Source organism: Argentina anserina, chromosome 2 (assembly GCF_933775445.1).
Source record: "Argentina anserina chromosome 2, drPotAnse1.1, whole genome shotgun sequence".
In the NCBI taxonomy this organism is placed as follows: Eukaryota; Viridiplantae; Streptophyta; class Magnoliopsida; order Rosales; family Rosaceae; genus Argentina; species Argentina anserina.
This window is the reverse complement of record NC_065873.1, coordinates 1,695,515-1,711,283: the sequence shown is the minus strand read 5'-3', so window position 1 is coordinate 1,711,283 and position 15,769 is coordinate 1,695,515. Positions and strand designations below refer to the sequence as shown.

Below are 15,769 nucleotides of genomic sequence, written 5' to 3'. Positions count from 1 at the left end.
GTGGAAATTTAGAACAAAAATGAGAAAAAAAATACTTTAACGAAAAGAGGAAGAGGAAGAAAGGTGTAGAAAATTGCAAGGAAACAAAGTGTAAACATTAGGGTGTAAACATTTAAAAATATATTAGGTTTTCGTCTGGGCTTAAGATAGCCATCTACATGGATCCCCCTATGTGAACATATCTTATGTAGAAATTTCATGCACCCGTATTACACCTAATTCTAGTAAATGAAACTATAAGAGAAAAAAAAAAGTAAGAAACTAAAGCCTACGAGATTTGAACATAATACTTGACATGAACCTCAAAATCAGTTCACATGCATGCCGCTACACTACATTGAATTTTATGGCACCAATTAACAAGAAAATAAATAATATTAGCTATTTCAGTAATAATTATTGGAAAAAAAAAGGTATGCCGGACTGCAGAGGCTGGTGGCCGGAGGAGGCCGCCTCAAGTACGTTGCAACCCTCTGGACCCGCCCTATCCATAATAGCCGGACCATTTCTTCTTCCAACTACGTATTGAAGAAGAAAGAACCATACATTGAAAATTGGAAATGGAATTATCTACAAATTGATCAAAATTTTATGTGGACACATATCTTGACATAGAGCACTGTTCCATGTGTGATTTGATTTATAAGTTGGTGGCTTCAACATGTCAAAATGGGTGTTATTAGCGTCCAACACATCGACGACGTTGTTGATGGTTTGATATGCTCCACGGTGGTGGGAAATATATATGATCAGATCGCCAAACAATCAATCAAGATTTTGGAATCTACGTACCTCCTTCCTCTTGTAAGACGTACTTGAGAAACCATGTAACCATGCAGCTTTGTATCCCAAACAAACAAGAGAATTTTCTTAGGTATCTCTATATACGTGATATCTCTAATTTACTAATATCACGACGAGTTTGTTGTCATTGTGGTAAAGAATGTGATATTTTAGATAATTTAGTTCTATTAGTTGTAATTACTTTACCTATAACATTTTACAAGATTATAAATAAATAGTTTTTAATATAGTTAATTTATTTTGTTATTTGTGAATATAAAAAATACATGTACAAGCTTGTTCTTAATGTTGTAAATTTCGTTCAATAAAATTATGATTTTAGTTCAAAAAGTTATAATTAGAAATACGTTGTACCTCAAAATATTATAGAGGTATAACAAGCTATCATTCCAATCAAGATTTCAAAAGTCTCCAATTCCTTTTCAAGATTTGAGAAACCATGAAACACGAAAAATCGAAAATAATGATCAAGCTCCCATTCTCGGGCCAGGAACAATTTAGGTCTGTTAAACTCGTGCTATGGTGTTACCCGTCCTATGATAGCGTTTAGAACATGAAATCTGATCCGTCAGAGTTAGAAACCCAATTCAACACTAGCAACGGCCAGGATCAATACAAAGCGGCGGGTAAGACACCACCTCCTCTTTCTTCTTCTCTTTTGACTCAGCTATCCTCAGTCTCTGAGTCACCACCACCACCACCATGCCATTATCGGCGGCGCTCTCACCGCCGATCCTCTCTCTCTTCCCTCAATCCCAACTCCTACACCAATCAAACCTCCACCTCTCTCACAATCTCACTCCATTTCTCAAACCCAAACGACTCTCCACTCCCCGATTGGCCGCCCGGCGAAGCCCTAACTACCCTCCGGTACTCTCTCTCTCTCTCTCTCTCTCCCTCATAATTTCGTCGTCAATCTCTGCGATTCGAATAGTCTGCTAACTCTCACCGTCTCCGATTTCACAGGGCGGCGCCGGCGATGGCTTCGTCGACGATCCTCGGAGCTGGAGCCGCAACATAAACTCGGAGATTGACCGTCCCTTCGGGTTTGACGAAGAAGACGATGAAGACGAGGACGAGGATGACGAGGAAGATCGGAGTTTGGATCTGTTGGTGAGGTTTGTGCAGAATGTGTTCAAGAAGGTCTCTAAGCGAGCCCGGAGGGCCGTCCGATCGGTTCTTCCGGTCGCGATCCCAACCAAGTTGGTAAATCGTTTGTTACATATTTGTGTTATATAAGCAGTTACATATTTGTGTTATATAAAGCAGTTAGAAGTTTTGGTTTTCGGAAAAGATTGGAGTTTGATAACTGAATTGTTGGTGTAGGTGGGGTTTTCTGTGAATGGGGTGCTAATGCTGGCGTTTTTGTGGGTGTTGAAGGCATTTCTTGAGGTAATGTGTACATTTTTTTTTAAATGGATTTTGATTATTTAAGATGCTTTTGGTGATTTCATTTCCATTAGGGGTCTACATTATTTGCGTGATCTTGGATTGTGGGCTAGATTGTGAGGTTGTTTAGGATAGGTGCAAGGTTTAGTGCTTGATATGCATTTGGCAGTTAAGTAACTTGAACAGGTGATATTGATTTACAGCTTCGTTGCGGCTTAGCAGTGTTGCGGTCAATCATGTTTGGTGCTCTTATTGAATTTGTGTTCTGTTATCTAAAGGAAATAAAAACAATGGGATTTCTGGTCCCAATTTTAGAAAGTGGTCTTGTTTCTCAAAGTTTGAATCACTTAAGTTACGGCATTCAACATAGGTCACGGTTCATTGTAATCTACGGATATACTCTAGATGGATATAAAAGTGAACCGCATGTCCAGAGGTGGATTTAGGATCCAAATGTTGTTTAGGCTAGATTTTACAAGGAGACATTTTTTTTTGGTTTGGAATAGCCTAAAAATTAAGGGTAAAAGAAAATCTGTAAATCAATCAGAGCACATACCAGAAATCTAGAATAAGAAATACATAGAGCAACTCCAGTCTACTCAAGCCCAACTAGACAAACAGCGCCCTTAAACCTTTCATCCCTCTCACACTCACCTCCCACATCCAACAATGGCTGACAAAAATAGTCCAAAAAATCATCAAACACCAACAACGTACATTGATCACCTCAAAACTGACATAGCCTCCTTCGCTTCCTCCCTCGGCCTCTCCACCTCTCTTTCCGACCCTCCAACTCCGCTGGCTTCAACAAACGTCGATTTTTGCCACCCTAAAACTCTCCAAGCCCCAAACTCCCAACAAACCCCAAAAGGCCAAAATCGAAACAAGAAAAGGAGAATATGAGAGGGCTTTGAAGTCTGAAATCTGAAGTGAGATTGTGAGAAGAGGTGGAGACTAGAGATTAGAGATCAGATAACAATGTGTGATTGTGCGTAAAGAAGAAGGGAAAACTCTTTTTTTCTGCTTAATGGAGGCTTGCTGCCAATGCTAAGGTTATATTTTCTTGTATGGGCTAATAGGCTATATATATACTTAAAGATTTTTCACACCACAAATCACTCTGGGCTTGAGCCCAGCTCGCCCTTCAAATAGGTCCACTGCTGCGCATGTCATTTAGTATTCAATAGTGATATTGCAACCATAAATTGTGGTTTTCCAATGAGCATGCTAAATAGTTGTAGGACTGAGGGAATCCCTGAACCCTTTGTGGGAAGTGTAGTTGCAGATGGGAAGAGTTAGTTTCTACTCACGTTGTAACATCTGGCCAAACGTTGCAAGAAAAGTGTGATAACAATGTTATGTGAACTGTTGCTGCTAAGATTAATTGTTAACCAAGCCTTAAATAAACGGGATTTGGCATTTACACATACCAAAATTAGGATGAGAAACAGTCTTATATGCAGTGCATTCTAGTAATAAGCTCTAGAAACAAGCTTTTTTAGGAAGCTTTATTATGGGATGTGTGCTGTATTTCCCATGTTTAGAAAATCGTTGAAGAATAGGTTTCAAATGTTTACAGTAATTCATCCTTTACAAGTCCCAAGCAATTGTTTAGACAAATCCATAGTCTTGGACATATTTTATTTTGGTTACAAGCTGTTGCTTTCTACCGTTTGCAGATGCTATTTCTTTCTCTTTGAGACTTTTCAAGGGTAATTTTGATCTTAAAAAACAAAAACAAAAAAACCCGTGAGCTATAGTTGCGAAAATTTAGAACTTTAGAAGTTGGTAAAGACTGAGCAAATCGATTGCGTTTTTTTTTTTTATGATCTCCCATCCTTTTTCAAGTAGACAAGCTTCTACATCTGCTCATACTTGAAAAACCAAGCTTAAAACCCGAGACATATCGTACGCCATTGTGATAACCAAACTTATTGTACTATGATGTTGCCGCTGCATGATTCAGTAATGCAAAATAATTAGCTCAATCAGAACTGATTGAGACCTGTACCGTAAGAAGCATGCATGCCCAATCTTGAAAATCAACATCAATCCTATGGAATGTTATATCTCTAGGATTCTCTCTTTCCAAAAAGCAATTTCACTCTTTCAAAGTGCCTTATCCTTTTATTTACTAGGACTAAATTTATCAGTCCAAAGCTGCCTCTGGGAGAAATTATACAATTTTGAGCAGAGCGTTGGATTTTATATGGTTCTGTTAGTTGTGGGATGGGCTTGTGAAGTCATCTAGGAACTCAGAATGTGTGGAGTATTGTGTATTTGTTTCCAATGTGTAATGAAGTATTTTTGTAGTCAGCTTGGGGTGTCCTGTATTAGCGTTGACTTTAATAGCTTTCAGGTCATCCTGCACTTAAAGTTGGCACTCTTTTGGAGGGTTTCCACTTGTGCAATGGCTATGCCTGACAAAAGATTAAAACTTTCTAACCAGCAGTTACAACTCTTGTTTCAGTATTTGTATCTGCTTTGAGTTGTAGGCATTTTATATTTTTCACTTTATCAGCTTAAAAAAGTTTGTTAAGTCAGTTTTTAATTTTTATGTACAATCCAGGTCATCTGCACCCTTGGTAGCCTAGTCTTTGTAAGCATCTTACTCATTCGTGGGATCTGGATTGGAGTGGCTTATTTTCAAGAAAATCGCAACCACAAAATCGGCAATTTTGAAGATGAAAGCCGCCCATGGACTGGCACACAGCCTGCCTCCTGATACATACTCTTAAGAAGGATTCTTCAGTTTACAATCTTACACAGAAAATAAGAGCATCCATAAAAGGAGGACTGCTCGACATCAGGGATGATGAGAAGATAATGTCAGAAGGCTATTGAGCATAAACTCTCATCTCACAAATGAAGATAACTTCCTGCCTGAACAGGTGGGCTAGATATTCATGTAATCCTGTGATACTGATTGACCAACCAAGTGTATAAAGCCAGGAAGAAATGTAGCCATATATTTCTCCTGTATGATACACATCAGATTCACAGTTATAATGTCAAAACTAGAAGCGGCCGTGGTGCCTTCTTTCATTTTCAGCTCTCATTGCTATACTGGACCCCCTATATTGCTTTGCACACAAAATTTGCGAGGCTATTTGTATTCCTTTGCACGCATTGTTCTGAATCTAGCATAAATGCATCACTATCTATCTGTAATGCTTCTTGGCATTCTTGATATTTCTGTTTACATTCATAGTTATAAACCATTTAGAAATCTGCTCTGTTTAACAAAATGTGCATTGGCACAGAATGCCGGTTAATTCGAAATGATTTAGAGCCTCATCCGTTTCATGGTCACACTCGGCGATGTAGTTCAATCTTAAGAATGGTCCATTATTCAGTACCGCCACCAAATTAAAATTTTGATCATATCAACCTCCTATCTACACTACATACTTTACGATCACATTATCAAAACTCTTGGTTTTAAGAGTTTTAAGAGTTTTAAATCGAAAGTTTATTCATTTCGAATCAACAGATTCACATATTAACATATCTAGATCATAAACTATCAAATTGAATTCGGGGATTTCTTATCTTATGATTCTTATCCATTATTTCAAATTCTAAAGATTACAAACGAAGAAAAACCCTCTGCTGTCCTCAGGCGGCAAAATGTCATTTAAAAACCTTCTGAGAGCACTAGAGTACTTCACTTCTGTGGCTTGCACTTGGCATCTAAGCATATCTGAAAACAAAGTCAACGCCTTCTCCCCATCACCTAACTGGACATAACCAACAATCATCAAAAATGATATTATTGACAACGAGATAACATCCTACAATAGATAGGATCATCAAACACAAGCAAACAAGTCCAAGTAGGGCTGGGGAATTTCCTAGAGAAAACGCCACAATAAAAAAACAGAACAATAGCAATAAGATCATAATCCTCTTAATTAAGCATTGATAATAGAAGGCAGACATCTCATAATCCAAAAGAAAAGAGTCATCAACTAAATTTCATTTCATAGCATACCACATAAGACAAATGTGCAGAAGACTTCACTAACAGAACCACAGATACAAGAAAGAACTAACAACCCATTACAAAATTAAGAACCCTCCTCATAATCCCAGATCAATCTCCCTTCTTTCGGAAAGAGCAAACCTCAGTGAGTCTAGCACGGCCACAGGTCGGCTGGCACAGCACCGTCTGGCAATTCCCACACACCACAACAGTTTGCGAGTGACTGAACACAGTTGTTCTACACACAAAAAACAAAAACAAAAAGGTTTTTGCTTCATTGAAATCACACAATGAAACGAACACACCAACAGAATCGAACTTTGTTGTATCCAATAGAACAGAAACTGAAGATTCAAAATTAGTACGGACTTACATGTTGAAGCAACCCTGGCACTTGACATCCTGGACAGGTTTACAAATAAAAAATTACTACTTGAAAGATAAAAATTGAACCTTGAACAGAGCGAAAAGGAGTTAAGGGTACATTGTAGTTACCATGAAGAAAGAGTTGGGGGTCTGCACGAGTCTCTTGAGCTTGTGCTTCCTCTTCTCGAGCTCAGCCGGTGGGTGAAGCAAATCAATGTCGTTCTGAAGCACCTGTTTTCCAAAAACCGAACAACAGTTACAACTACAAATGCTTTAGATCGGTTAAAAGGGTTCGTGAAAAACCAAGAATATTTGAGTCAGCTCACCATCTTGAATATAGCTTCGGCGGCAGGAGCTTCAGAATTAAAACCCAACACAACTGAGCAAGAGGACGAAGCCGAAGAACAGAGCAATTTAGTCTTGATATTATTAAACGGCGTCGTTTGGGTGGTACTGTGCTTCTTCTTTTGGTCTCCGCCTCTCTGATCCAGTTTTTTCAAGCTCATTCTTTCAATCCTGATTCCTTAACATTCTGCACATAAATCTCTTTTTTTTTTGCTTAGATTGATGAAGGGATGGAAGAGCAAATGATGAGAGACATTTGGAATTGTAAGACTGATTGGTGTAATAACCATGAAGCTTCCAAAATTCGAGCTTTTTAAAACTGATGCTCTGCTCTGTTTTTCACTCTCAATCACGAGTTTTGTTCATTGTGTATGAATTTCAAGTCTTGTTGTTCTGGGTTGTACTTGTTTTGGTTATTGCCTTGAGAAAACCGAGCGAACTGGCATAGTGTCGCTCGTGTTCCGTGGCGGGCATAAAGAAACCTTATTCCTTTCTGGATCGTAAGAATGATTGATGCAGACTCGAATAGTCTGCTAACTCTTACCGTCTCCGATTTCACAGGGCCGTCCGATCGGTTCTTCCGGTCGCGATCCCGACCTACATATTTGCAGTTACATATTAGAGCAGATGGGGTATTAGAAGTTTTGGTTTTCGGAAAAGATTGGAGTTTGATAACTGAATTTTTGGTGTAGGTGGGGTTTTCTGTGAATGGTGTGATAATGCTGGCGTTTTTGTGGGTGTTGAAGGCATTTCTTGAGGTAATGTGTACATTTTTTTAATGAATTTTGATTATATAAGATGTTTTTGGTGATTTCATTTGATTATCATTTCCATTAAGGGTCTACATTATTTGCATGCTCTTTGGATTGTGGGTTAGATTGTGAGGTTGCTTAGACTCTCAGGTTATGGAGATGCGGTGAGGAGAGGTGCTAGTATTACCGCTTATTTTGCATTCAAAAGTTAGTAACTTGAAACTGGTGTTTATGATTCATACCTTTGCTGCTGCCTGGAAGTGTCACAGAATTTTGTCAAATGTATTTGGTGCTTGTATTGAACTGGGGTTCTTTTATCTAATGGAAATGAATTAATGCTAAAACGATATGCGGTGTTTTTCTGGTACCAAAGGTCTTTTCTCCTAAAGTGAATTGCTTACTGGGTGCAAGCTTTGGTGCTTGATTTGCATTAGACAGTTAAATGATTTGAATCATGTGTCTTTGATTTACAAGTTCACTACGGCTTAACAGTGTTGCAGACAATCATAGGCCGTCTATGATATCTGCAGGCGCTCTCTTGACATTGAGCGACCTACCTACACAAACCTCAACCGACTTGTAACTCAGGTACTGCAATCTTTCTCGTAAGTTTGAAATTAAGGGCTTTGTTAGGATATTATGTATTAGAAATTAGACTATGGATTTACTTTTAAAGGAAATGGAGGGATGTAGATTTTAATAATCGGTGATCTAATGATTTAGTGATATCATTTCCAATTCTATTGAGCTGTTCCAAATGTATTATTTGGTCATTTTGGTGAGTATTTAATTATTCAAATGCATATTATTTAGGCATAAATGCCAATTTGCACCTCAAATTTGGCTGAAATTGTCAATTTGCACCCCGAACTTGCATTTGAGTCAATATACCTCCTAAATTTGGTAAAAATTGCCGATTTACACCCCGAACTTGTATTTGAGTCAATTTACCTCCTAAACTTGGTAAAAATTGCCGATTTGCACCCCATCCGTTAAATTTAACTGTTTCTATCTAATTTTGTGTTACATGTCATGCATGTAAATGGTAGTATTATCATTACATATTTATTCATATTGAATAATGAAATAAATTAATAAAATTACTTAAGAGGAACACTTGCTACAATGTTTGTTTTTTCGAAACATGTTATTGATTTATATATTTATTATTTTATGTGATATGGTATGTTAAAAGATATTAGAAAAAATATAAATAAATAAATACATTGAAAATTAAAAATAAATGTGTGTTCCGAGAGAATTACTATTCTACCATTGTGTGTGTCTTAGCCTTATTAGATTTTCTGTTAGAGATAGATTCGCATCTCTATAATAGATTAGGACTCTGAATCCTATGAGATTGTGGTTATGTAATGCCTATATATTGGCCTCATTATCAATCAATAAATGGTTACGTTCTGTTATATTACGTCGTTATTATTCTCGTTTTGTTCATCCTCCAACAATGTGTACATATAAAAATATATTTATACACAACACACTATATTTGAATGGGTTGGTGTATTGAATATATAATTCAAAGTATGGTTTAGTAGGTAGAAAAAAATATGTAAATAAATAATTTGATTAACAAAATAATCCTCATTTTAAAGAATATTTTTATTTGTTTTTAAGAAAAATATAAATATATAATGACAATACTACCCCTTAAATGCATGACATGTGACGCAAAATTAGATAGAAACAGTTAAATTTAACGGATGGGGTGCAAATCGGCAATTTTTACCAAGTTTAGGAGGTAAATTGACTCAAATACAAGTTCGGGGTGTAAATCGGCAATTTTTACCAAGTTTAGGAGGTAAATTGACTCAAATGCAAGTTCGGGGTGCAAATTGACAATTTCAGCCAAATTTGGGGTGCAAATCGGCATTTATGCCTATTATTTAAGTTACTAGAGTCTGAAAAACAACTCTACACCTTATTTAAACTTAAATCAAGTTCTTTACGTCCAAATATATTCTAAATGAATTTATATTGTGCGACTGAATTTATTGTTATTGATGTGACTCTCTTTGGTTTTCAGGTCATTTCCTCTTTGACTGGCTCCTTGAGGTTTGATGGTGCTCTCAATGTGGATGTTACTAAATTCCAGACCAACTTGGTTCCCTACCCCAGAATTCACTTTATGCTTTCTTCCTATGCGCCTGTCATCTCTGCTGAGAAGGCTTACCATGAACAGCTCTCAGTGGCCGAGATTACCAACAGTGAGTTTCAGCCCTCATCTATGATGGCCAAGTGCGATCCTCGCCATGGGAAATACATGGCTTGCTGTTTGATGTACCGTGGGGATGTTGTGCCCAAGGATGTAAATGCTGCTGTTGCCACCATTAAGACCAAGCGCACAATCCAATTTGTTGATTGGTGCCCTACCGGATTCAGTTGCGGTATCAACTACCAGCCGACTGTTGTCCCTGGAGGTGACCTTGCCAAGGTGCAGAGGGCTGTCTGCATGATCTCCAACTCAACCAGCGTTGCTGAGGTCTTCTCAAGAATTGACCACAGGTTTGATCTCATGTATGCCAAGCGTGCTTTTGTGCACTGGTATGTGGGTGAGGGTATGGAGGAAGGTGAGTTCTCTGAGGCCCGTGAGGATCTTGCTGCCCTTGAGAAGGATTATGAAGAGGTTGGTGCCGATTCTGCTGAGGGCAATGATGATGAAGGGGAAGAGTACTGAGATGGCCTATGATTGGAAGAAGTTGCAATTCTATGTCTTGCAGTTGCATCTCGTCTATTATGTTTGGTTTAGCCTAAAACTTGTGTGATTCACTGTTGTTTCAATATTGTGAAAGACTGTTTCTGTTTATGTTGCTGCGTTTGGTTTATCCGATGGTGATGTGTTGATTAATATGGTTGAACCTTCATTGTTATATATAACATGAAAGACAGGATCACTGTCTTGAGTGTTGAAACCTTTTGCGACTCAATGGCCCTTAAAACACAATTGGTATATAAAGAGCTTTCATACGTGTATCTGATTCAAAATTTAAATAATACAACAAAAGAGATAGAAGTCTGTCAGCTAAAACATAATGATAGCAGAAGATAGGACAGTTTAAAACAGCATTGCAGGTAAGTGTGTTCAGAGATTGGTGCAAAGCAAAAAACATATAGAACTAGAGGAACAGTTATTTGTAAGTTTGAGATTTATATAGAGAAAGAATAAAAAAGAGCCAAGAGAGAATAGGCAACATAAACCTGTATTACAATCTAAGTTATGTAAAAGACTTGTGCTTCACTTTACGCGAGGGGCAACTTGAGAAATCCTTTCATCTTCCAGAAGTTCATACGGATCTATGTACTGAGGTGGTGATATTGGTAGTCTGTTGTTTGCGTCGTGGATAAATGTTGGTCCAAAATACTGTCCAAGAAGATAGGAGGATCAATATATCACAAAATGTCATTATGAAAGTAAAGACTCTCCCGCTTATATATATGCACGCTAAGGCGCTCATGAAAATTAATACAGCACATACTGACAACTCGTAGAAATAGTTTAGAATAACATGCTTCCAGGAAGAACAAAAGCATGACAGGTCGGCATCTAATGGCCAGTTACAAAAAATCACTTTCAAAAGTTAATTCTAAGTTGTTACTATCACATCTGTTCTTTGCAAAATGTTCTGTTACCAACTTCCTTCCTGTATAAAATTTGTATAAACAGTTGAGTTTAGCTATCCCAATTACATAAGTAATGATTATTTACCAGTTAAAGACCTCAGTTCCATATCAGTTCTTGACTATGCACCAGCTATGTCTAATGCACCATGTAGGATGATTATATTCACTAACAATAACAAGATACAATAAAAATTCCGGATCATAACAGCCATTAACATTGGTGGACATTATCAGAATCGAAGATAGCATAAAAGTTGGAGATTGCTAAGAGTTGGTCTCTTCAATCATAGGCTAGAACCACATCTCACATCCTAACAGATGGTGATGTGTTTAATAAGTCCAAACAAAAATTGAAGAACATGTAAGGGAGCTTACGAGGTAGAGAGCGGAGAATAGTGCTACACTTATGATGATAAATGGCCAAAATGCCAAGAAGAATGTCCCACCAAGCGTCAGCAAAAGTCTTCCTCGAGGGATCAACCCCTGAAAACAGATAAAGAAATTATGATCATTTCCTTGAGCATATACACAGAAACATTTTTAATTCCCATGTATATAAACAACAGTTTTCTGTAAAAGACCCTGTTATTTAGAAAGAGAATACTAAACATATCATGAACCATACAAATATGGAATTGAAGCCTTAAGGTCACAAACATGTGAAGCATACTATTCAATCAAATTCAATACTCAAGTATCTGATTAATTGCAACTAATTAAGCAATTAATAAACAAAATCGATTTTAACCTCGAGGCCTTCACTGTTCAATTGCATGGATCGCTCCCTCTGATTAGCTAGACTCTTCTCGACTTCAGTAGACACTGCATTTCTAGTTGAGAAGCCTCTATCTTCTTTACCCCTCTCATCATTGATCCCATGCTCAGTCCTCTCTGCTTCCTCAAGCAAAGAAGTCGGACTCATTCCCCTCTTCCTCAATTCCTTCATAAACAACGACTCCGGCTGCTCTTCCCCTGAAAAAAAAAAAAACACACACACACACACACATCCAAACTCAGCTTCATTCTATTAACAAACCGCAACTGACCCACTAAACCACCAATACAATCAGTTCGATTATTTCCCTTGGTATTATTTAGTACATCAAAAAGCTCGCTACAACGCAACAACCCATAATCAAAAACTTCAAAACACATAGAGGAAGAGACTTGAACTCGAAACAGTAGAGAAAACTAATGAACTAGAAATGAAATTAAAGAACAAAAGAATCGATATATCTTGCCATTGCTTTTGTTGTCAGCTTCCTCAGCTTTGCAGCAGACCCTGAAGCTCCTCCTCAGATAATAACCAGACGACTTGACGACAGTGGTATACCCGGGCCGGATTTCAGAGAAGACCCAGCTGGATTTTCCGGCGAAACTTGACCGGGAAACAGGGGTGGGAGAGAGGGTGGCCTTGAAGATTTGAAGAGAAGCCATAATTGGGTTTCCGAAATCAACCAGAAAATAATGATATCATGTCTTGAATCAAAGACAAAACCCATAAGTGTTGAGAGCGAAAGGTGACTTTGTTCTTGAGTCAAAGAGGTGAAGAAGCGACGTGATGACAAAGTGTACGGTGCGTATTTTAGCGTGGGGGAGTAGTACGGGGCTAAATTGAGCGGGAGATGACGTGGGGGGTTTCTTGTGGCTGGAAAAAGTTGCGGTTAGAACAACCCTTGAAAATGATTTTCACACGCTTACAAAGATTTGTATGCATTGTGGTTTTCTCTTTCTAACCTAATTTCATAAGGACATCCTCTATAGTTTATAGCCATTTGGTCTACTTCTATAGTTTTATTCTAGTATCTACAAGAGTTAGAGTTGTGGCGCGTAGATTCTCTTTTACCGCCACAGTTTGTAGATTTATCGTGCGTAAAAATTTCTGTAGCATTATAGTTCGAGGATTACATAATTAGTGGCATAACTCACGTTAAAGAAAGCTAGTTGATCATTTCATCGAGACACTTTGTGTGGACAAACTAGTAGCAGCCTTGTGATGCAGCTTAATTACGAGCAGCAACTAGGAGTTTGAGTTCTGAAATTGTTTTTTGTTACTCAGAGAAATTGAGTTCTCAATTTTGTAGTTTAGATTTAAACTTTTTGCTTGACTGCTTTGGCACATATTTTGTCAAAAAAGTTCGGAGTCTTAAGAGCAGCATATTGCAGTACCATTCCCGGCCTGTTCTTCCGATCCTAAACCTGTGAGTTGCGTCCTCTAGTTTACAAAAAAACAGTTGCGTTATTTTGAGGCAAAAAAAATCTCCAAAGCTTTGTTTGGATCTCCAAATTTGATATTTGGAATCTTTTTATTAGGGTGAAATTAACTTGTACCTGAACTATACCCTCATCAAGAGTATAGGTTCGTTTGTCTACGTATAGAAGCTTGAAGAGGTACGTAAGAATTCAAAAACAGAAAACACAGTAGAAACTTCATCAATATCTGAGAATATAGGCTCGAGAGTTCATCAATCTGAGCAGAATTAATCAAAAGTGATGATCCGAAACTCATACGGTGTAACGACCCCAAAATTTCGAGCTTAAAAACTCAAAATTTCAAAGTCGTTAAACACCAAACAATTTCAACGAATCAAAATCATTTAAAATGCCACAACGGATCATCTCTGAGTTCAAAATACAACTCAGTTAAACCGATTATTACAACCCAAATTATAATTTAATATTATAACAAATGGAATTGCGAAATCCTCACTACAAACTCACAAGATAGTCACACAAAATCCTCACACAAGCTGGAGATAAATAACTTCAAGTCCTCTGAGCGGTCCGTCAATTCCCGCTAATCCACACCTGCGGAGTTATCCACTACACCATCGAATTGGTGCACCGGGATTGTAAACACAAACCCGGTAAGCTCTACAGCTCGTATGAGTAAAATGAAAATATATAACTCGCATATCAATATATACGAAAATCCAGAAATCAAACAAATATAAATGCACTCATGAGTCAATGGACGGCCCATCTGGTCGTCCCAAAGAAATATGAAATAAAACTCTCATGAGAAATTAAGTAACCCTTCTGGTTACCCAAATGCATTTATATTACGGGTACCAAGAACGCTGGTACACATCTGTTACCCCTCTCGTAATACACCGCCGATATTGGATAGCCACCCGCTACCCAACATCCAAAACAATCTGAGTACCCATGAGCAGATAACCACCCGTTACCTCACATGCAGTACTAAGGCAGACAGACTAGAGCTCTAACTGTATCGTAACTTTCGCCCGGCCAAAGGCTAGGTTCCGACTTGCCAAACACGTACAATAATCTCACATCATATTGTACCAAATCGCGTCCGAAGACAAATCAACATTTTAACAATCTCAATGTTAAAATCACGTACAATAATCTCACATCATATTGTACCAAAAATCATGTCCGAAGACAAATCAACATTTTAACAATCTCAATGTTAAAATCACGTACAATAATCTCACATCATATTGTACCAAAAATCATGTCCGAAGACAAATCAACATTTTAACAATCTCAATGTTAAAATCACGTACAATAATCTCACATCATATTGTACAAATCAAAATCACATGCTCGATATATAAATCTCGTCATCGAAATGACATAAATCACGATAAAATCATAACAGTATATTATATAGCAAACTATATATATATATATGTACATATTTACCATTTATACAATATATATATAATCCATTATATCATATACATGTCATATTTCATAAACACGTCCGAAGACAAAAAAACTCGTCCGAAGACAAAAAAACTCGTCCGAAGACAAAACATTTTGACAAACTCATGTTAAAACCACGTACAATAATCACACCTCATATTGTACAAAAATCAAATCACATGCTCAATATTTAATTCTCGTCATTCGAAATGACAAATTCCAATGAATTCATAACAGTATATAATATAGCAAACTATATATATATATATATGTACTTATTACCATTTATACGATATATATGTAATCCACTATATTGTATACGTGTCGTAATTCAATATTAAACTCTTGCAAAAATCTTGAATCACCGCAAGGGTAGATTCGTAAATAAGTGAGATTTTACTCACCTTCTATCGTGCGTGCAACTTCCACGACCCTGAAAGTAATTTCCTCACTCGTTTCGTCAGTCACCTAATAGCACGATAAATGCTTAGAAAATGATACTTAAAATATCAGGTGACGAGTTCAGCACAGCTAAATATTGTTCATAAAACATTGTTCACGGAACACTGTTCATGTTTACTAATCACTGTTTTACTAAACCACTGTTCACAGTTACTATTTTACCATAATACTGTTCAAAGTTACTGTTTTTACCATGACACTGTTCACATTTACTGTTACAGATCACTATTCACAGTTACTGTTACATATTACTATTCATGCGGAGTTACTATTCATTCGGTGTTACTGTTCACCGACCGCCACCAATCCTCACCAAATTTCACCACCACAACCTAAACAACATTTCCAACAA

At 37.4% G+C, this 15,769-nt stretch overlaps 4 protein-coding genes and 1 non-coding gene across 5 annotated transcripts; 3 read left to right on the top strand and 2 right to left on the bottom strand.

Moving 5' to 3' along the window:
• Window positions 1-1,488: 1,488 nt before the first annotated feature.
• Window positions 1,489-5,355, top strand: LOC126785432 (protein SHORT HYPOCOTYL IN WHITE LIGHT 1). Its single transcript, XM_050511124.1, has 4 exons — window positions 1,489-1,674; window positions 1,771-2,010; window positions 2,131-2,196; window positions 4,763-5,355. Exons 1-4 carry the CDS (start codon window positions 1,507-1,509, stop codon window positions 4,916-4,918), a joined length of 630 nt encoding a protein of 209 aa, XP_050367081.1. The 5' UTR covers window positions 1,489-1,506; the 3' UTR covers window positions 4,919-5,355.
• Window positions 5,356-6,130: 775 nt separating this feature from the next.
• LOC126785433 (40S ribosomal protein S27-2-like) lies at window positions 6,131-6,875 on the bottom strand. The gene is made up of 4 exons (XM_050511125.1): window positions 6,871-6,875; window positions 6,674-6,775; window positions 6,552-6,580; window positions 6,131-6,416 (listed from the first exon to the last, which is right to left on the bottom strand). The coding sequence occupies exons 1-4, from the start codon at window positions 6,871-6,873 to the stop codon at window positions 6,290-6,292; spliced, it is 261 nt and encodes an 86-aa protein (XP_050367082.1). The 5' UTR covers window positions 6,874-6,875; the 3' UTR covers window positions 6,131-6,289.
• A 250-nt stretch (window positions 6,876-7,125) lies between these two features.
• Window positions 7,126-7,218, top strand: LOC126785538 (small nucleolar RNA SNORD36). The gene has a single exon (XR_007671069.1). It is a non-coding gene; the product is annotated as a small nucleolar RNA SNORD36 (small nucleolar RNA).
• Window positions 7,219-7,395: 177 nt separating this feature from the next.
• LOC126782364 (uncharacterized) lies at window positions 7,396-10,458 on the top strand. The gene is made up of 4 exons (XM_050507596.1): window positions 7,396-7,521; window positions 7,582-7,647; window positions 8,152-8,229; window positions 9,686-10,458. Exons 1-4 carry the CDS (start codon window positions 7,396-7,398, stop codon window positions 10,334-10,336), a joined length of 921 nt encoding a protein of 306 aa, XP_050363553.1. The 3' UTR covers window positions 10,337-10,458.
• Window positions 10,459-10,667: 209 nt separating this feature from the next.
• LOC126783625 (uncharacterized) lies at window positions 10,668-12,760 on the bottom strand. The gene is made up of 4 exons (XM_050509129.1): window positions 12,522-12,760; window positions 12,029-12,252; window positions 11,656-11,763; window positions 10,668-11,020 (listed from the first exon to the last, which is right to left on the bottom strand). The coding sequence occupies exons 1-4, from the start codon at window positions 12,715-12,717 to the stop codon at window positions 10,895-10,897; spliced, it is 654 nt and encodes a 217-aa protein (XP_050365086.1). The 5' UTR covers window positions 12,718-12,760; the 3' UTR covers window positions 10,668-10,894.
• Window positions 12,761-15,769: the final 3,009 nt, after the last annotated feature.